This window comes from Olea europaea, unplaced genomic scaffold (assembly GCF_002742605.1).
Source record: "Olea europaea var. sylvestris unplaced genomic scaffold, O_europaea_v1 scaffold586, whole genome shotgun sequence".
NCBI classification, from domain to species: domain Eukaryota; kingdom Viridiplantae; phylum Streptophyta; class Magnoliopsida; order Lamiales; family Oleaceae; genus Olea; species Olea europaea.
Window position 1 is genome coordinate 10,783 of NW_019264200.1, and position 22,474 is coordinate 33,256.

Sequence of the window (22,474 nt, forward strand, 5' to 3'; positions counted from 1 at the left end):
GAATTGAGATATGTTGTCCATCAAATTAATTATCGACACATAATTTTAAGTTCGTCTCAAAATTTCTTCACCACTAACCCACCAAATCAGTGACATGTTAGAATAACATGTCAATAATTAATTGGATGGTGAACAAATTAAATGGTTAAATTGGACAGTAGATTTCAACTTGTTTTGACAATCATTATTGGAAACTTTTTTTTTTTATTCGTTTTCAATTACACATTTACACATTAAAATATTTTACAAATAAACTCAAAAATTTTACCTTCTTTTTAACCGCACATTTAAAAAAAAAAAATTACGGGCTTAATTAGCTTTTGTCAAAATCTCATCATTTATATATTGAAATTATCATTTTTTTATTTGACAAGTTACTTCACATTGACTGCATCCGCGGGAAAAGTAGCAGTTGTGACCCACCGCACCCAAATGTAGTAAGCGGTTTTTACCCGTCAATCATACTATAAATTAATTCCCCATTTAACCAAAATATTTAACCTTTCAATTTTCTGATCACCTGCTACCAAAACCAAAAACGTAACAATCATAAACCTCACTATTCTTGATTTTTCCGATTGTCCGATAAATCCTCATCGAAAAAGACGTACAGAAATTCGTGTATGTATAGGTAGCTTGTGGTTTAGTTAACCCTTTAATGAAGGTTATTATGGAATGTTCTTTGGCATTAATTCAAGGTTAAAGCTATCCCTACACTCTTCGATCCGCAACTCTCCACTATCTCTGTCTCCCTTTTTCTCTTTCTTTAAAGCTTCAATTTTTATTCCTCCTTTTGTATATTTTGGATTGGATTGGATATTTGGGAGTCCATACAACTCTAGCGTACACCGTAAGCCGCTGAGATATCACAACAGTACGTATTTCTTCATAGATTTCTCCGCTTTCTCTGTCTTTGTGGATGCAAACGATGTTACCTCATACCTGTTTGTGGTTTCATAGTAAATTTTGTTCTTTACTCGTGAATAAGGATTATTAGCTATATTCTGATAAAGGTATGAAACAAATAATTATACTTTTTTTGCTTTCTTTCTTTTATATTTTTAAGGATGAAGATGGAATGTAATTCTGTTCATAAGAAAACCGAAGGAACCGTTTGATAGTATTTTCGTAATTCTGTTGAAAATGAATACGTGCAATCAATATCTATTGTGTACACGTAGCATTTTCCACTTAATTATATAATTGTGTGAGTTTCATAGAATTTGTCTTGTCACTTAAATCTCAAAGGTGATTCAGAATATTTTCTTGTATATTGGGGCGTGTTTGGTTTGATCCAGATTTGAAGGTTCGCTGTTTTTCTAGGACAGATTCTCTGTGGAAAACATGAACTTTTCATTCTTTTATGAGTTTAAATATGGGATAAATTCACTGGGCTAAATCATCTAAAATTAGAAAAAGGAAAACTGGTAACTAGTTTTCTTCTTGGGTTTTGTTTAACTCGCTTGGTTCCAAGAAACCGAAATTTAAATTCTGCCCACCTTTACTCGTGCACATGGATACAATTCACCAAAGGAACATAGTAATTTTAGTTTGGCCACATATTGCACAATGTTATATATCATGACTGTGCATGTGAATGTTGATAATCGATAAAGTTTTTTGATGTTTGCTTTAGAGGTGTAAAAACTTTACCTTCTTAGTCACGTGATCTAAAATTTACCTTTCCAGCTGAAGGCTCACTATTTTCTCAGCGGTGATGCGAGATGGCAACGTTTGGGGATATAGGGCTAGCAGCAGCTATAAATATTCTCACTGCATTGGCTTTCCTCATAGCCTTCGCCATACTCAGGCTTCAGCCGTTTAACGATAGAGTATATTTCCCAAAATGGTACCTCAAGGGTTTGAGAAGCAGCCCAACTCACTCAGGGGCATTCGTAACAAAATTTGTCAATGTGGATTGGAGATCATATTTGAGATTTTTGAATTGGGTGCCAGATGCACTGAAAATGCCAGAACCAGAGCTCATTAGTCATGCAGGATTGGATTCTGCTGTCTATTTGCGGATTTACTTGCTCGGGTACATTCTTTTGTTCATTGATATCTCTTTGGACTATTTGCATTTTTGTCATATCTGTAAGACTAGCTATATCTAAGTAATCCATATTAAGCACTTGTTTGATAATTTCTTTATTTATTTATTTCTTTAATTGATTCTTTGAAAAGTGTTTTTTTTAATATGAATATGTGGGGGAAAAAATAGGGAAATTTATGGGAAACGTGAAAGATGATGTTTTTAGAATGTACAGTTGAAAATGAGTGTGGGAGAGAAGTGATTCTCAGAGAATCAAAATCAGACAAGGGCTAAACTTGTTTTGTGAATATTTTCATTAATAATCCTGGACAAAGTCGGTAAGTCATCTCGATCTTGTAAATTTGTCCACAAATTTTCTTTTTAGCTGTAAAAGATAATAGTTGTCCAGTTAACTCGATAGTTGATTATAACTGGATACTTGATTCATGTGAATCTGATTTCCTTGGTTGATTCTAATGTTTCATAATCTATTCTTTCTTATGTGATAGCATCAACCTTATTGTAATGTACTGATTCTGCTAATGGGTTCGTGCAGACTGAAGATTTTTGTTCCTGTGGCATTGCTTGCATGGGCAGTCCTGGTACCTGTCAACTGGACAAATAACACTCTGGTTAAAGCTAAAGCAACTGATAACGTTGATTTCAGCAACATTGACAAGCTTTCTATTTCAAACATTCCACATGGATCACAAAGGTTAGGAGCATTTTTTTCTGTGGTTTTCCAGAATTTGTTGCACTAGTTAAACAAGCCAAGCAAATGCTCAGTCTTGGCTCATCATGGGCCCATTCAAAGTATAAGTATCATTTGAATTTGAACAACCCAACCACTAGTTTGGCTCATTTTATTTACACCACCTGTCCTACAATATGAGCCCATTCAAAGTACAAGTAGCATTTGAATTTGAACAACCCAACCACTAGTTTGGCTTTGCACCACCTGTCCTTGTTATTCTATGTCTCATTTTACAACTTGCAGCTTCTGTCATTATCTTCACATCTTTCTTTGGAGTTGGGATTGATGTAATAGTCAATATGCATCAAAGTTTGTATAAGCACTAGCTGAGTAGCTTCTCTTGAGCAATTAACAAAATTTTGCATTATGTATTGCTAATGTAGCATCTGTTTCTGGAAGTTTTGATAATCAATTTTCTGTCCATTTTTCTTTTATATGAGTCTATGGAGACTACTCTCAGATATTTTGATCCTTTCCCATTATGTGTTCTGTTCTGCCAAAACTTGAATACCACTATAGATCCACATAATTTTAGACTTGGGCATCACGACACTTCGATATTTCTATTGAGCAGGTATGATTCTGAAGGCAAAGAAACTTCTTTGGCATTTGTTGGTTCTGGCTTAAGCCCTTCGACTAAAAATGGGGTTCAATCTATGTACTCCAATAGGGTCTTGTTATCTCATATCACCAGTGACCCATTGTTGGGCGAGGACAAGGTATATATTTTTCCATGACTTTAATTGCTAAATCTAGGGATGATGGTGAAAATTATTGGCACATAGTTTAGATAATATTTTTTTCTTGGCAGCCTGCATATTTCAATGTTAAAGCGTACATAAGTTACATCAAACCCGACCAAACTATGTGGTATCGTGCTTGCAAGACTTGTACCAAGAAAGTCACGGATGCTATTGGATCCGGATATTGGTGTGAAGGGTGCCAGAAGAACGACGAAGAATGCAGCTTGAGGTTCGTGACTTGCGCAAATCCAAGTAACTAATCATTAATTTATCCTACTTCGTAGTTAAATGTCCTGAATACAAAATCATTTTTGTCGGGTTGCAGATATATAATGACAGTAAAAGTTTCTGATGCTAGTGGTGAAGCCTATTTCTCTGTTTTCAACGAACAAGCAGAGAAAATAATCGGATGCTCTGCAGATGAACTTAACGAGCTAAAATCCCAGGTTAACATTGTGCAACCTTAATTTATACAAGCATGGATCATCTTGTCTGATGTCTTGGTGATATCTTTTGTTATTTTTCTGAATATTAGGATGGAGAAAGTTCTTATCAATTGAAACTGAAGGAAGCTACCTGGATTCCACACCTTTTTCGAGTTAGTGTTACTCTACAAGAATACAACAATGAGAAAAAGCATAGGATAACTATCAGAGCTGTTGCTCCTGTGGACTATGCAACTGAATCGTCGTTTTTGCTTGAAAAAATATTGAAGATGAAAATCTCTAAAATAGAGTAACTCGGCATTTTTGTTGATGGGACGACCGCGCTTTTTAGCAGTAGTTTTTTGTTTTTTGAACCTTGATGAATACTATGTTTATTAGCATTTTATAGTATTGGTTATTGCCAATGCTTGTAATTTATGGCATTAGTTTCTTGATCATTTTTTAGTGCTCTTGTATTCAGTACAAGGATTGGACTCACCTTGAAGATCGACACGCTCGTTTGGTGGAGATTTTGAGAATTGAATTTTTTATCGTTGGAGATAAAGTGAGTTCTATCTGTAAGAGAAGAATTAAAAAATAACCGTTAAAATAGTGAAATAACTGTCAAAAAATTGATTTTAATTTACTTAAAATCTTTACCAAATAAGTGCTTACACTTTTTAAACTTTCGACTTCAAGAACTTGCTAGGTCTCTTGCTCTATTTGTTTAGTCATAGTCTGATCGATTTAAATTAGTGGTCAAAGCAATGACACATTAGAAATTGAAGCCGAAGATGGGGACATGCATTTGATTATTAATCACAACTTAATTTGACTGCACTTGACTTTCATATTAATTATAAGCAGCTGAAAGGTGCCAGTCCACAATTCTCAAGGTCTCATTGTCATCTTGGCTTCTATTCCAAGCGTTTGAAAATTTATATTAATTAAATACAAATTTCCAGTCAAAAAGTAAGCAAGAGATTTTTTGTAAGGAAAAATTCAATTCAAGACAAACATTAGAGGAATTTTGGGCCATATCCCTGTTGGGGCCCATTAATTTATATTTCATTACCTTTTATTTTATTTTTTTCACTTATTTTCAACCACATAATTTTTCATAAAATAATATTACACTTAAATCGAAAAAAAAATCTTCTTTTTCAACCACCCATTCTCCCAAAAAAAAAAAAAAAACACTAACCAGGGCTTGAATCAGAAAACATAAATTTTTGTGCAGTTGGCACTCATAGATAAATAAGCTTCAGTTATTAGTGATTCATCTTATGCTTCATTATTCTTATATTAGAATACTTATATGCAGGTTGTCTACAATGCCAATAAACTTGCAAAATTAGTGAAGGAGAAAAAAGGTAAACAAAATTGGCTTGACTATTACCAGTTAAAATATTCAAGAAATCAGTCAAAACGGCCTATGATGAAGGTACTATTTTTTAATGCAGTTTCTTTCAAGTGTCTAATTTCTCATACTCTACATTAGCACAAATTCTCATCCACTGGCGTTCCACTGTTTTTTAGATATTGTGATTCAACAAGTCATTTATGAAGTAATAACCATACCACTGCACTTCTTTTCAAACTTGCAGACTGGTTTTCTAGGCCTTTGTGGAGATCAAGTTGATGCAATTGATTACCAGACAGCTGAAATCGAGAGGCTATCAAAAGAGGTTAGCATTGATCACTCAACAATGCTCATTTACATCTATAAAACATTTCAAATTTACAGACTTATTCGACCATGTAAGTCTAATATCCACTATCATAAATATCTGTTGTTCTTGTTATCATCCTCGAAGTATACAGTATAATTTTTTTATGAATACAAAATGAAGGACCTTAAGTGCCAACTTTGCAATAGTGAAAGTTGATCTACCTTTCTACTAGTACTATCATAAAATTCATCCTTTATCATCAAAAGAATATATTCCCTTTGTCCCATTTATATAGGCTGATTTTGTTTTCACACGAATTAAGAAATCTTATGAAAAGCAATTTTTGCCAAAAACTTTCCTAGTGCACCCTTATTTATATTTGTACAATTTCAAAGTTAAATGGGAAATTTTGGTTATAACGAGGCAAATTAAATAATGTATATTAGTAAACGAACAAAATAGAACATTCTCAATAAGGAATCATGACTATATAATTGGGACAAGAAAACAAGGAAAGTCAATCTATATAAATGGGATGGAGGGAGCATATCAACAGTCATCCAATGGTCATAAAAGGTGATAGCAGGTTACTTAAAGGTCGGTTGCAGGTTGCTTATACGTCCATTTCTTCTTGGAACACCAAACATGGAAAAATTCTTTGGTATAAATTGACAGGCAACCTATGATCATAAAAATTAATAGCAGGATACTTAAAGGTTGGTTTCTTATGAGTTGTCCTGATAAAGTTGGACAAGCTAAATATGGAAACGAATCTCCTTTCGTTGTTTACCAAGCATTCAATAAGTACATTACTTTCTAAAAGTATCTCTTTACATTTCTTCTTTGTTCCCTGCTTTCCTTTTCATCTTCCTTGCCAAACATACCGCAAGAGGCAAATTCCTAGACCTAATTAACAATAAAGATATGGTTTAGTACTTCTTTGTCAGCGTGAATTTTCATTTCAGATTTGTTTATTGGTTGCTACACCTTAATTTTCTGGCTGTATAGGAGAACATAAACAAATTTTAGCGTAGGAAAATGCAAACTTGATATTGTTGATCTCCAGTAGCAGCATGAGCTTTAACAATAAATTACTTGTGCTGCAATAAATTGTAATTTCCACAACTAATGCAAACTATTTAGCGTGTTTAATGAAACAGTACACAGTGAAATATTACTTAAAAGTCACATATGGTATATCTAAAATGAAAAGATAAATAGGAATTGTTCCCTTCATAAAGAATTTGAAAATTGTCTTCCATTTATTGCTAACTTTATGCCTTTGTTTGTCTTCAGTACAGTTTTTATCATTTGGCATTAATTTGAATTTTCTGCTGCATTTAGGATAATCTCTCTTCTCAGCTCTTTCATTGATGGATAAAAGCTTTTCTTACCTGTACTACAAGCATAAATTTTACGTGCAGATAGATGAAGAACGAGAAAGGGTTAAAACAAATCCTAAGTGTATCATGCCCGCAGCTTTTGTCTCCTTCAAAACTCGATGGGGTGCTGCTGTTTGTGCACAAACACAACAATCTAGAAATCCAACATTATGGTTAACAGAGTGGGCTCCAGAGCCACGTGATGTCTATTGGAATAACCTGGCAATTCCCTATGTTTCATTGTCCATTAGGAGGCTTATTATTGCTGTTGCCTCCTTCTTTCTCACATTTTTCTTCATGATCCCCATCACAATTGTACAATCTCTTGCAAATATCGAGAGTCTTGAGAAAAGAGCATCGTTTTTGAAGGTGATTACTGACATGTGAGTGTACCTCATTCTTAGATCTATTACTACATTAGTTTATGTTTGTCAGAATAGAAATCAGATGTCCATACTATGGACCTGTTTATTGTCACTCATATGATTGATTGTTATTCTTCCTTTACTAATAATAACTTATTCTATTGCAGAGGTTTCATCAAGTCTTTCATCCAAGGTTTTCTACCTGGCATTGCTTTGAAGATTTTTCTCATACTCCTGCCGACAATATTAATGCTCATGTCCAAATTTGAGGGTTTTCTCTGTAGATCAGCTCTGGAGAGAAGATCTGCCTTTAGATATTTTATCTTCATCTTTGTGAATGTTTTCCTTGGGAGCGTCATAGCAGGGACTGCATTCCAACAACTTGACAGTTTTATTAATCAGTCTGCAAATGAGTAAGTTATTTCAACATAAACTGGATTGCCATTTTTTTCTTACATACTGAGAATGTATATTACTCATGCTCCTGGACATTTATCTGTTTTACAAATGCAATTACTTTGAGATTATGCATCTGACATTGCATGGTTGCTTCTTGCAGCATTCCTAAAACAATAGGCGTTGCAATCCCAATGAAAGCAACGTTCTTCATTACTTATATAATGGTTGATGGATGGACTGGGGTTGCAGGGGAGATCTTAAGGCTGAAACCACTTATATTCTTCCATTTAAAGAACTTTTTCTTGGTGAAGACTGAAAAGGATAGGGAGGAGGCAATGGATCCGGGAAGTATTGGTTTCAATACAGGTGAACCTCAAATACAGTTGTATTTTCTTCTAGGCCTCGTCTATGCTGTGGTGACGCCAGTTCTGCTTCCTTTTATATTGGTTTTCTTCGGCCTCGCGTATGTGGTATTTCGCCACCAGGTAATGCATTTCAAGTATTTTATTATTCTTCTATGGATCCCAAATATGATGTGCTTCTTGTTCCAAGGAGAATCAAGAGAGCTATAAATAAGCCAATTTTTGGCTTCTTTCTTAGAATTTAAGCTAAGTCTAGCATGCTCATAGTGTTTGTATATTACAAATACATGCAACAAATCAGAGCATTATGTTGCCCATCCTCTGTTATGTTTTACCAAATTATATTACCGCCAATTCTTTTCTATTCTTCGTTATGTAAATATTCAAGTTCACCGAGGAAGAACTCCTGTCTAAATGCTGGTGTTTGCTGAGTGCAACTACAATTTCTTCCTGCTTAATCGTTTGTTTCGCTCACAGCCATATTCTTATTATAACTGGTTTTTGTTATTATGACGGTCAGCTCATTTTTTTCAATTCTCGTTATTCCAATGTTGCTTCATTGAGAAACTGACATTAGAAGTTCATACATGGAAGAAAAGCAGTACACAGGTGTACATGGCTGAACATATTGGTTACTATGTTTTCTGATGAAGAGTCTTTGCTTATGCAGATCATAAATGTATACAACCAACAGTATGAAAGTGCTGCTGCATTTTGGCCAGATGTCCATGGACGTATAATATTTTCTGTGGTCTTTTCACAGCTAATCCTAATGGGACTAATGAGTACAAAAGGGGCTGCTCTTACAACGCCATTCCTTATTGCACTTCCTATATTGACCATCTGGTTTTATAGGTTTTGCAAAGGCCGCTATGAACCAGCTTTCATCAGATATCCTTTACAGGTAGGTTCTCCAGAATCTCCATTTGAAAACGATTGTTCTATTAGTTGAGTATCTTCATATATTTATTGGGTGCTAGTCATCGTTCTCAGTTAAAGAACATTGATCGTGTTAATTCTAGTATAATCCCTTGGTATCAAGTTGAATTGTAGTTTGGCTTTGACATAATTACGAAATCTTTTGTGGTTTTTACTTGCCAACTTTGTCCTCTGATAAATGGTGGAAGTGACGAGTATCTAGTCAAGTCGAGAAAACTAATTCGAGATGAGTTCACATTAAAAATTGAACATTTGGTCCATCATAGAAATGATGTCAAGATATTTGATTTAGGATAGGCGTGGCTCCGGAAAAAGTAATTGATCGAGTTTCTATTGAAGGTTGAATTTAAGCTCTAGGTGAGGTCGTTCTACAAGCAAAATAGTGGGTTCAAGTCCACTATTTATGAAAATTGTTCACATTTAAGCTTTTGATGTAAAAGAATCTGACCTACACATGGAGGGGTGTGTGAAAAAACTACTTTTAAACAAATAATTGTCTCCCCTTTAATGGCTTAAGCTTTTAAATGATGTGGTTCAACAGTCGCATCATGGGACCCCGTGATATGACATTTTTGTGATAACTTTGTTGTATTTTCTAATTATTGTCATAAAATTCGAGAATAGCTATTTGATATGAATGCTTCTTTGTCCCTTTGCTCCTCTCAATTGCATTATTAAACCTATACATTATCTTTGATCCTTATACACTCTCCATTCTGGATTTCAGGAAGCAATGAATAAAGATACTTTAGAACGTGCAAGAGACCCAAACCTTAATCTGAAATCCTATCTTCAAAATGCCTATGTCCATCCCGTTTTCAAAAATGAAGAGGAAGATGAAGATGCCCATGAAAAGTTCGAGAGTGTGATAGTACCAACCAAACGCCAGTCTAGAAGAAATACACCTGCGCCCAGTAAAATCAGTGGCGCTTCCTCACCATCATCACTGCCAGATACTGTTCCAGAAAACTTACTCCCTTGATAACAAATGAAAGATCAGTTCCTGTTTGTACATTATACTTTGCACGGCAAGTGATTCTGGAATGTATACGAGTGTAGATAGCTGAGTTTGTCCTGAAGGAAGGAGTCATCCTGTTTTATTCATGTTTGTATGTTGGGTGTGCAGTGTGCTTATATAGTGTTTGAGAGAACTGTACAGTGTTGTCGACTCTAACATACCGAACATGGTATGAAATTTTATACATTCATGAAAGTTCACTTTTGATACATTCCAAACATATTCTGTTATGCCTCGCCACATTTGGCTCCATGTAGCAAACTTATCGATATCCATTTGTCGATTATTGAACTAGCCTACCTAAGAAAAATCATATCCATTGAAGTAGTCCTATGTCAATATTGAAGCCCTGAAGCTAAGTTCAGTTGTTAGCCGAGGTGATGAAGCTTGACACAAGTCAAAGCCGGCTCAAGTATAGCAAATGACGACCCTCACAAAAGGATTCTAAATTTATACTGGAGACCATTTTGAATGATTGATGTGATATTTGTAATGAGTGAAATGTCTTGTCTTATCAGTTTAAACGATATTGTGTATGCTCTTTGTAAGAGCATTAAGCCCCCATTAATTTTCATTCCATCACATTTCATTTTTCTCTCTCTCCTATTTTCAATCACACAATCTTTCTTAAAATAATATTACACGTAAACCAAAAAATCTTCCTTCTTTTTCAACCACTTATTTTTCAAAAAAAATAATATTCCACCCATTTTTATTTTCACAAAATGGGGGCTAAATTCGCCACGGGCTAAGAAAGTCAAATTAATGCCTAGGATAGTGTGATTATCTTGTAGGAGCATTAAATGCGCCACGGACTAGAAAGGTCAAATTAATGCTTGGGATAGTATGCTTCAGCCAAGGAGATGAGGCAACGTGTATTTTCATCCAACGGACACCGTTTCATTTGTAGCACTATAAATACTCCCTTCATACATCATTTGAAGGCTAATCCAAATCTACAAAATTGAAGCTACTATTTGTTCTCTCTTGCTGATTATGCACTTGTCTTAACTTGAGTTTAGATTGCTTTACTTTTTTCAAATTATTGACGATTGTTTATTATTTACAACCGAGTGTAAAATATATTGTCGGAGCTCGAACATATTTGTCTCGTGTTATAAAGCATCTCTCACGTCCAAAGTCGTAGTATTATCAACTAGCACTCTATCCATATATGTTGAAATTTGCTTACGTATGCACGAGTGAAATCGGTATCTCCTGTCTACGTCACCTAGATAGAAAGCAAGTAAAAATCATAATTTTTTTTTTTTATTGATCATTTGCAAAATTACTGGTTTCTGAATATTTGACATTTTTTTTTTTAACTTCCAGTTCCCCAGGAACAATTCTATCTGCATGCAGAAACCTTTAAAAGTCGTTGAATAGAAGAGTTAGAATACCAAGAATTTTTTCTTTCCCAACTGAAAGAACAGTTCACTATTACACTGGAATGAGTCGGCAATATTTGAACGATTGTTCTCTCTCTCGTGTTTGTTATTCTCTTATAATTCGTTTGATTGAAAAGATAGAATTGAATTGAAAGCGAATTCTAGGGAATTGAATTGTTTAGAAATTATTTTCCTAAGAATTGTAAATTATTGTATTTGATTGATATAATTTTTTACATGAAAAATGTTGAAATAAAAGTAATTTTTGTTGTTCGTTTGACTTTATTTTACATGAAAATTATCGATTAAATGGATAGATTTTACTGATATTCGGAATGAAATTTGTTTCCGTTGCCAAAAATTAAAAAAAAAATTCAAGAAAATCATCTATCTTTTGTTATTTGTTTGACTTTGTTTTACATGAAAATTGTCAATATATATATATATGGTACAGTGACCGGGATTGGATTCCAATTCAAGGAAAATGTGGAATTCAGTTTAGGTGGAAAAAAAATGCTATCAAACAATGTAAAAGTGGAAGTTGTAATTCATTTTCCATTTTCTAGGGAAAATTTTGGCTTATCAAATATACCCTTATATTTCTATTTAAATATACATTAGATATGAATCTTGAGTTATAAAATGAAATTTAATGGAAATGAAATTTTAATGTGATGGTTATTTTATTGGATATCAAGGCTATGCAAAAGTTACAAGTCTTTCTATTTATCTGTTCCATAAACTACATAGAATGTGTCGAAGATGCTCTGGATTTTCTATCTTGACACTGAAGTGATCCAGATACAAACAATTAATGATTAATTGATGAACAATTCACTAATACCCTTGTGAAAGTGAAACTTATGGACCTCTTATGAAAAAGGGAAAAGTTTATAATTAATAAATTAAGTATGACCTATTTCAAAACTAAGAATAAAGATTTGAAATTTGAAAAATCAAATTTTTATTAAATTTTATTTATGATTTAATTAATTAAATATATTAAGGTCGTAGATTTATACTATTTGGTCACAAATTAACGATTTAAGTAGTCACGTATTATTTTTTTATTACAAATTATTTTATGCTCACAATTCAAAATCTTTATAGGTCACAATTTATTCATCGATCACAAATCAAAATTTTATATATCACAATTTATTTATCGATCACAAATCATAGATTTTATAGATCACAATTTATTTTACGGTCACATATCACAAATTTTATAAGTCACACACATATTTCACAATAAAAAATTATTAAATTAATTGATCACAATTAAACAAGTTCTGAGTCACAATTACTTAGCCCCCGTTTGGTATCCATTTTTTTCAAAATGCATTTTTCTCTATCTTCTTCTCAACCATATATTCTTTATTAAAATAATATTACACGTAAATTAAAAAAAAATTCTTATTTTTCAACAACACACTTCCCATCAAATTACTATTCTAGAATGCATTTTTACATAAAAATGTCTATCAAATACCCTCTTATTCTTCCCACTACAATCATGTATTCTTTCAAGTCACATATTATTTGTTGGTCACAAATTAACAATTTATTGATCACAACATTCAGATAATTAGTCTAAAACACTCTTCCCACCCCGATGACAACCATCACCACACCACTGGGGTACTTTTAAGTTTGGCCATGTTAAGAAACCAATTTTTCACTTTAACAAAAAAAAAAAATTGACATTCATCACAAAGGCCTATTCTTGTATAAAAGACAAAAATGCCCTCAAATGAGTTATACAATTACAAAAATAGAAATCTGTTAAAAGACAAAAATATCCTTAAGTTCCAAATTAAAATCCAAAAACCTCTTAATTGAGATTTGAAAACGAAGTCACTCTTTTCATCAGTTTACTCTAACAAGATAAAAATTCTTTCATTTTTCATCCACTTCAACCTCAAAATTTCATAAACTTATCAGTTATCAACCTCAAAAAAAATATTTCATTAAATTTCAGTACTTTAATTCGGTAAGTATCTTTTCCTAGTATTTAATTTTGTTTTTATTGAAGTCGTATATTTTTTTAAGTGGTAGAGAAAATAATATTAGAACCGAAGTTCAGGGCGGCACCGATTTGACGCCGGAACTCCAAACAGTCCGTAACGGACGAAGACGAAAATGTCTTCGTCCGTAAAGGACGGACCGGACTCCGTAACGGACCTCCCCCCCGCCCCCCCGGTTCTGGCGTCTAATCTAATTTGTTCTAATAATTTTTAATTTGTAATTCAGATATAGCAAAAGCATGTATCTCAATCTATTACTTCGACGAATTTCAAAGGAAAGAAAATGGTCAATAGGAATGGAAATGGACGAGTGAAGGAGAAAGGGGTTGCTGCTATTTCGATAACAAAAAATACATCATTTACAGAAATACACAATGAAATACAAAACATACTTAACGTCGATTTCTCTCAGTACGATATGGAATTGAGATTTTTATTTCAAAAGCATTCAACAATTTCGATTCCACCTTTGAAAGTTACTTCTGAAGTGCAAATAAAGTATCTAATTCAATTGAACCAAGGTCGAAAGACGACTCCTATTTGTGTAACTTTGTTTAAGAAAAATGTCCCCGAGGGTGAACACGAAATTTTAGATGGAGAGGATCGTAACGAGAATGATTTTTGGGATACTGTTAGATTGCTCGTGAGGATGATGTGGTTATTCTCGGGATAATTGCTACTCGCCATGATGTCACCATTACACAAAGGATTTACGAGGAAGTTCAAGACAACGAGGATGAAAGGCCATTTACAGATCATGATTTTATTGCTTTATCCAGACAGAGACATGAGTCTGGTGGGAGTTCATATACTGGGCCGAGTACACGGTCTTCTAATTGTTCGCGTGTAGTTCCTCATGATGAAGATTTACATGTCGATCAATTGTTTGACACGAAAAGAGATTTGTAAGAAGCTGTGCACCGAATTGCAATGAAACATAATTTTGAGTTTAAGGTAAAAAAATCAAACAAGTCTACATGCACAATTATTTGTGTGAACAATAATTGCAGTTGGTGTTTGAGAGTAACAAAGATGAACACAAATGAGTTCTTTGTAGTTCGCAAGTATGCGCAGGAACATACTTGTGAAGTGGGTGTTCGTCAAAATGATCACAGGTAAGCTCGATCATGGTTAATTGGTCGACAGATAATGCAAAAGTTTCAGGACCCACGGACGATTTACAGACCTACAAATATCATCAACAACATCCGTCGGGAGTATGAGGTGGTTATGAGTTACCAAAAGGTCTGGAAGGCTAAAAAATGTGCATTGGAAGATTTAATGGGTTCGACGGAGAAGAGTTATACCAAATTGGCCAGGTATTGCCACAACATGGTGAGAACTAATTCTGACTCGGCGTTTTTTATTGAAACCGATGAGTAAAATCCCTTCAAGTATTTTTTTATGGCTCTTGGATAATGCATTATAGGTTTTTGAAATGCGATGCGACCTCTAATTTTAGTTGATGGTACAGCGCTAAAAGCTAGATATGAGACAAAGTTGATTATTGCTACTTGTCAAGATACTAACATCCAAATTTACCCACTTGCATTTGGCATTGTCGATGGAGAGACTAATCTAGCAATGTGTTGTAGGGCTGGGCAAAACCCAACCCAATCCACTCAACCCGATCGGTTTTGGTTGGTTTTTTAAGTTCAATTGGGTTGGGTTGAGTTGAAAAAATATATTTGAGGTTGGGTTGGTTTTCAGGTTATGATTTAAAACTCAATCCAACCCAAGCCAACTTGATGAATTAAAAAAAAAATATATCTAAGATGAAAATAAAAACCTAAATAAACACAATAGTAAAGATATGAAAATGACTTATAATTTATAAACGTCCATTTTTTTTTATATAGGTCGATTCCTATAAACACAATTTACAAATGAAATGTTATTTCATAATAAAGTAAAAATTAAGAAGATGATGATGAAATGAATAAATCCCAAAAAATTGTAAAAATCATAATAATAATAATAATAATAATAATAATAATAATAATAATAATAATAATAATAATAATAAATACTTCATAAATTTTAAACGTATTTATATATCATTTTTCAAAAAGAATTCCTTACATAGGTATTTAAAAAAAAATCAGAGATTTTCACGTAATTTCAAACTTTAAAAATTTATCTAAATTTAACAAAAATATAATCGATCCAACTTTAATTGGACCAAAGCCCAAACCGACCAACCCAACCCAAATTTGATCGGGTTGGGTTTAAACCATTAATTGGGTTGGGTTGGGTTGGGTTGACTTTAATAAAATCGACCATATTGGGTTGGGTTTGGTTGAGGAAAGAACCGACCTAACCCAACCCATGCCCACCCCTAATGCGTTGGTTCTTCACAAAGTTGAGAGAAGTAATTGGGGACATCGAGAACCTTGCATTTGTGATTGATCGGGGGCAGTCAATAATAAATGATATAGCCGAAGTTTTTTCAGAAGCACATCATGGCTGTTGCATGTACCACATTCAGGGCAACCTGAAGACTAGTTATCGAGGCAATGTCATCGTTGCATTGTTTATGAGAGTTGCAGAAGCTTACAACTTTGAAGAGTTTACAAAGATCATGGACAAAATAGAACATAAATCAGAAAGTGCATGGAAATATCTATCAGATATGGGGGTCGAACATTGGGCACGGTCACATTTTCCAGAACGTTGATAGAACTTGATGACGTCGAATAATGCGGAGTCGTTCAACGCATTATTCAAGAAAGATCGAGAGTTACCAATTCTCCCAATGATTGAACATATTCGTAGCAAGTTGCAATAGTGGTTTTATAACCGACGTGAGGAATCCCAGAATTGCACAAGTGTGCTAGCTCCGGCACAGGAAGATCGACTATTCAAATCTTTGGAAGTGGCAAAAGCTCTATTTGTGAAACCACTAGATCAATTTCGCTTCTTCGTGAGATGCGAGCGTAATGTTGGATACATTGTAAAGTTGAATGACAATACCTGCACATGTAGACAATTTCAGTTGGAGAGTTTTCCATGTGCGCATGTTATCGCAGTGGCTATGTATAGATGATTTCCACCACACAACTTATGCAGTCATTATTACATGGCTGATTTTTGGAGAGTAGCGTATGCCGAAACTATATTTCCTCTACCAAATGAAGTCGAGTGGGAAGTTCCTAATTATATTGTAGCACTTAATAATTTGTTGCCACCTGAAGTTCCACCGCGTACTCCTGGTCGTATACAGACGTCTAGAATACCATCTACAGGAGAATTTCCACAATCGCGTAAGTGTGGGAGGTGCGACACTACAAGACATACATTTGTACAAGTCAGATCCCACTAAACAATGACTCGACGGATGTGTAGTATCTATATAAATCATATGTATTATCTATTTGTAATATGTTTTTTATTTTCTCAATTTAAATCGGATGTAATCTTTATTACATTATTTAATTACTCTTTTTAACAGCATATTTGAATAAAAAAATATGATTGATTTAAATATTGCGATTTAATAATTGATATATTGCAGCAGTTAAATATTTAATTTGTTATGTATAATTAGTTAAGTATTTTGTTAATTAATTATATTAATTGGTTAAGTAAAAAATTAATTATTTCATATTTAATTACTTATTTCGATTATTTATTTGAATAAAAATAATTGCACTTATTTCGAGTTTTTATTTAAGTATTTCTTTCATTAATTATCTTCATTTGGCACGTATATTTGATTATTTATATTCCTTTAAAAATTATATTTCGTTAATTATCTTAATATGTATATTGTTTATTTGAAACTTGATTGCTTTATTTCGATTACTTATGTAAATTAAAATAATAATATTTTATTTTTTTGCTTTTAATACAAGTGAGACAACGATATATATTAACTGACAATATGGAGAGATTACAAACACAACAACAATGTAACTTAAAATAATAATATTTTGTTAATCATCTTAGTACGTATATTAATTATTTCATATTTAATTACTTATTTCAATTATTTATTTTGAATAAAAATAATAGCACTTACTTCGAATTTTCATTTAAGTATTTCTTTCATTAATTATCTTCATTTGGCACGTATATTTGATTATTTATATTCATTTAAAAATTATATTTCGTTAATTATTTTAATGTGTATATTGTTTATTTAATATTTGATTGCTTTATTTCGATTACTTATGTAAATTAAAATAATAATATTTTATTTTTTTTCCTTTTAATACAAGTGAGACAACGATATATATTAACTGACAATATGGAGAGATTACAGACACAACAACAATATAAATTAAAATAATAATATTTTGTTGATTATCTTAGTACGTATATTAATTATTTCATATTTAATTACTTATTTCAATTATTTATTTGAATAAAAATAAAAGTACTTACTTTGAGTTTTCATTTAAGTATTTCTTTCATTAATTATCTTCATTTGGTACGTATATTTGATTATTTATATTCATTTAAAAATTATATTTCGTTAATTATCTTAATGTGTATATTGTTTATTTAATATTTGATTACTTTATTTCGACTACTTATGTAAATTAAAATAATAATATTTTGTTTTTTTTTTCCTTTAATACAAGTGAGACAACGATATATATTAAGTGACAATATGGAGAGATTACAGACACAACAACAATGTAAATTCAAATAATAATATTTTATTAATTATCTTAGTACATATATTAATTATTTTATAATTAATTACTTATTTCGATTATTTATTTAAATAAAAATAATAGCACTTACTTCGAATTTTCATTTAAGTATTTCTCTAATTAAATATTTAAAAAAATTATTACATTACAACACAAATCATACTGAAGTAAACAACATTTACATTTTAATAAAATAATATACAATGCACTAAGAATCACAGTTATATTCATACAAGTCGCAAGCTAATTTATGCCTCAACATGTCAATGCAAGACTGATTTATTGTATCAGCATTGCAACCAATGCTCAAAACTCTATGTACTTTATTGCAAATAAGTCACAGTTACCCCTGCAACCGAAGAAGAATATATTAGTTCGATAACATATAACTGAAAATTAAATCTTAAAATTAAAAAGTTTTAAATCTTTACGATCTTTCTTGTCTTGCCGTCGTCATGTTCCACACAATGACTAATCTGTCATTTACTCAAATCATCGCATGACTAGCCATCATGGACACGATCACAGCCATTAGCTCCAGTATTTGCTCTAATTGACTTTGTGTCAGACAGCTATGATTAGAGTCGTACACATACATAGTGGAATTAGCAAATACGATCTCCACTGAAAAGTCGTGTGAGTTCGCGATTACTGGAATGTACATACGTGTACAATCCGTCCATGACTTTCCACACCTCAACTGTAGCCTAGTCACCCACTCCAGCATGTACCCAAACAGAACATATTCATTCCCCTTGCTTAGGAGCTTGTGATGCTCAATATTTAAGACACGAACAAACTCAAAGCTCTGGATAACTCGACTATGACTGTCATAAGATTTCGGGTATCTCCAAGCCTAATCGCGTAACAATTCCATAGCCAAGTCGATATGCTGAAACAAAAAAAACCAATAAAAAAGATAGAGTCGTTTAAATAAATGAACCAACAACTTCTATAAAGATAATAATAATAATTAACTTCTGAATATATATATTATTTATTTCATATTTAATTATTCTATTTCGATTATTTATTTGAATAAAAATAATAATATTTAATTCAATTTTTCATCATACTATTTCTTTAATTAATTAATTTAATTGGTTAAGTAAAAAAAATATATTCAATTTAATTTATTCTTTAAATATTTCATTAATTATGTAGATTATTTATTTCATATTTATTTACTCTATTTCGATTATTTATTTGAAAAAAAATAATAACATTTAATTCAATTTTTCATTTAACTATTTCTTTAATTAATTATCTTAATTTGTTAAGTAAAAAATTTATTATTCAATTTAATTTATTATTTAAATATTTCGTTAATTATGTATATTATTCATTTCATATTTAATTATTCTATTTCGATTATTTATTTGAATAAAAATAATAATATTTAATTCAATTTTTCATTTAGCTATTTCTTTAATTAATGATCTTAATTGGTTAAGTAAAAAATTTATTATTCAATTTAATTTATTTTTTAAATATTTCATTAATTATGTATATTATTTATTTCATATTTAATTACTCTATTTCGATTATTTATTTGAATAAAAATAATAATATTTAATTCGATTTTTCATTTAAGTATTTCTTTAATTAATTATATTACTTGTTTCCATAGTTAATTATTTTAATTGTCTTAAAATGTATATTATTTATTTCATATTTAATTACTCTATTTCCATTATTTATTTGAAACGTATATTTAATTACTAAACATATATTTAAGTAAAAAAGAAAAAAAAATTAAAATTCTATTTAATTTATCTTTAAATATTTCGTTAATTATCTTAATATATATATTATTTATTTCATATTTAATTACTCTATTTTGATCATTTATTTGAATACAAATAATAATATGTAATTCGATGTTTCATTTATGTATTTCTTTAATTAATTAAATTAATTGGTTAAGTAAAAAATATTATTCAATTTAATTTATTCTTTAAATATTTCGTTAATTATCTTAGTATGTATATTATTTATTTCATATTTAATTACTCTATTTCGATTATTTATTCGAATAAAAATAATAATATTTATTCAATTTTTCATTTAAGTCTTTTTTCAATTAATTATATTAATTGTTTCCATAATTAATTATTTTAATTGTCTTAAAATGTATATTATTTATTTCAAATTTAATTACTCTATTTCGATTATTTATTTGAAACGTATATTTAAGTAAAAAAGAAAAAAAAATTCTATTTAATTTATTTTTAAATATTTCGTTAATTATCTTAATATATATATTATTTATTTCATATTTAATTACATTTTTTAACATGAAAATTTAAATAAATTCAGAAAATAAAAAAATATTCGGACCCATTGTCGGGTCCGGACCATGATGGTCCGTAACGGATGGACCCATCTTGTCCGTAACGGACCGTCGTTATGCACTCGAACTCGTCGAAAAACTCCATTTTCGACGAGCTCCATCTCATTTTTTCACTTTTTTCAACATTTCAACCTCAAATTCGATCTTTTCTTCCATTTTAACCATAAAAAATTGAATTTAACTCATATTCAAATCCTAAACATTCAAACTTTCACATATTTAAAGTAATTATTTATAGAGAACATATCTAACCTTTCAGAAAATGGTGATCTCCGGCTGATCGAGGTGTGTCTGGTCTTGGTCGAAGTGGGTCAGGTCCTGGTCCGTAGGCGGCATGGATCGGAACTACTTTTTTCTTTTTTTTTTCTCCTCTTTTTTTCTCTCTATTTTCCTTCTCTTCTTTCCAAATGAGGGTATTTTCGACCCTTTAGATTTTGTTTACATTTTATTATTATTATTATTATTATTTACAAAAATTTTGGTCAAAGGCCCTTATGAAAAAGTGGCCGGGTGGGGCAGCTATTGGCCACCATTTCCTCCTGCAGCACCACCACCTCAAAAACCACAACAAACACATGCCACAAAATTACCACATAAACCATTGCAAAATTGTCGCAAATTCACCACAGAAACCTCCGTCGTCGATTGCAACACCACAGAAACCTCCATAAGTGGTGCTATGATTTGCAACACTGGAGAAAAGTTCAGATCTACAACTAATGCTATAATCCACAAATGGAGCTATGACTGGCAAAACCACAAAGGCGCACCATGGAGCCCCAACTTCGCCCGCAGAGGCGTAGTGTTGTGCCTCAAGTGGAGCTGTGACCAATGTTGTGCATATGCGCTTAACGGCACCCTGCTGCAGTCGTGCCTTCTATGTCGCGTCAACCCTAGAGGTTGGGTGTTGTCAGAAAAGAGAGAAGGGGGAAAGAGAGAGGAAATTATAAAGAGAGAGTGGAAAATGATTTAGGGTTTGGAGTGGGTCGCTAGAGAGGGGGTAGGATGGGTTTTGTAGTTTAATTTAAATTGGTTTATTATTAATTTTAAAATATCAATATATAATATCTTATTTTTGTATAAATAAACATTATGCCCTTGTTTGAGCCCCATTCTTTTGCTAAAGTTGAAGTTTTGAATAGTGTATTGATGAAAATTTGTAGTTAAAAAATAATAAAAAGTTTTGGATTTGTGTTTAATATTATTTTATTAAAAAATATGTGGTTGAAATGATATCAAAACACTATTTAAAAGTGAATTTTTTCAAAGAATGAGAATCAAACAAGGGTTACATCTTATTTTTGAAATTGGATATTTAAAAATAGGCTTCTATGTAATTTTCACATGAAAAATCTCGAGTGCCGCTATTTACATCCACAGTTTTTATATATGTATCCCACTTTATATACACCCTTATTAAAATATTAGATTTTTTAAAAATTACTATTTTTATTCACGTCAAATTTCAATTTTGTCATTATTAAATCATTCATTTAAACATTATAGATCCATACAAATTTTATATATTCATCCCACTATAAATACATTCCTTACAGAATTTCAATTTTTTTTAAAAATCACTATATTCATCCAATCATTATCAACATCTAATTTGGTTCTTACTTTTCATTTTCTATATTGTTATGTTGGTGCATTAATATTTAATCATAAATGTTAGCAAATTTCTTTTCTTGAATTTATAGGATTCTAATAAGAGTATGCTGTTCAAGCAAACAAACAAATCCCTCTTCAAATCATATGTTAATAAATTATTTTTTATTGTTTGATCATAAGTTCATAATTTTGGTTGTTTGTGTTTCGATTGATAATTTCAAGTTTGTTTTCTTTAGCAATATAAGAATACATGAACAAATATTAAAACTTAAAAAAGCATAAAAAGTTTGTTTTCTCGTATATTTTTATCTGTCAAACGAATACTTAAAAAAGCATAAA

At 31.5% G+C, this 22,474-nt stretch overlaps 1 protein-coding gene across 1 annotated transcript; it reads left to right on the forward strand.

Annotated features, from left to right (window-relative positions):
* Positions 1-495: 495 nt before the first annotated feature.
* On the forward strand, positions 496-10,322 carry LOC111389363 (calcium permeable stress-gated cation channel 1-like). The gene is made up of 16 exons (XM_023014286.1): positions 496-874; positions 1,690-2,038; positions 2,589-2,769; positions 3,030-3,073; positions 3,361-3,505; positions 3,598-3,758; positions 3,855-3,975; positions 4,065-4,196; positions 4,436-4,519; positions 5,264-5,398; positions 5,562-5,642; positions 7,052-7,392; positions 7,542-7,787; positions 7,934-8,258; positions 8,806-9,039; positions 9,802-10,322. Exons 2-16 carry the CDS (start codon positions 1,725-1,727, stop codon positions 10,054-10,056), a joined length of 2,799 nt encoding a protein of 932 aa, XP_022870054.1. The 5' UTR covers positions 496-874; positions 1,690-1,724; the 3' UTR covers positions 10,057-10,322.
* The last annotated feature ends 12,152 nt before the right edge of the window (positions 10,323-22,474 follow it).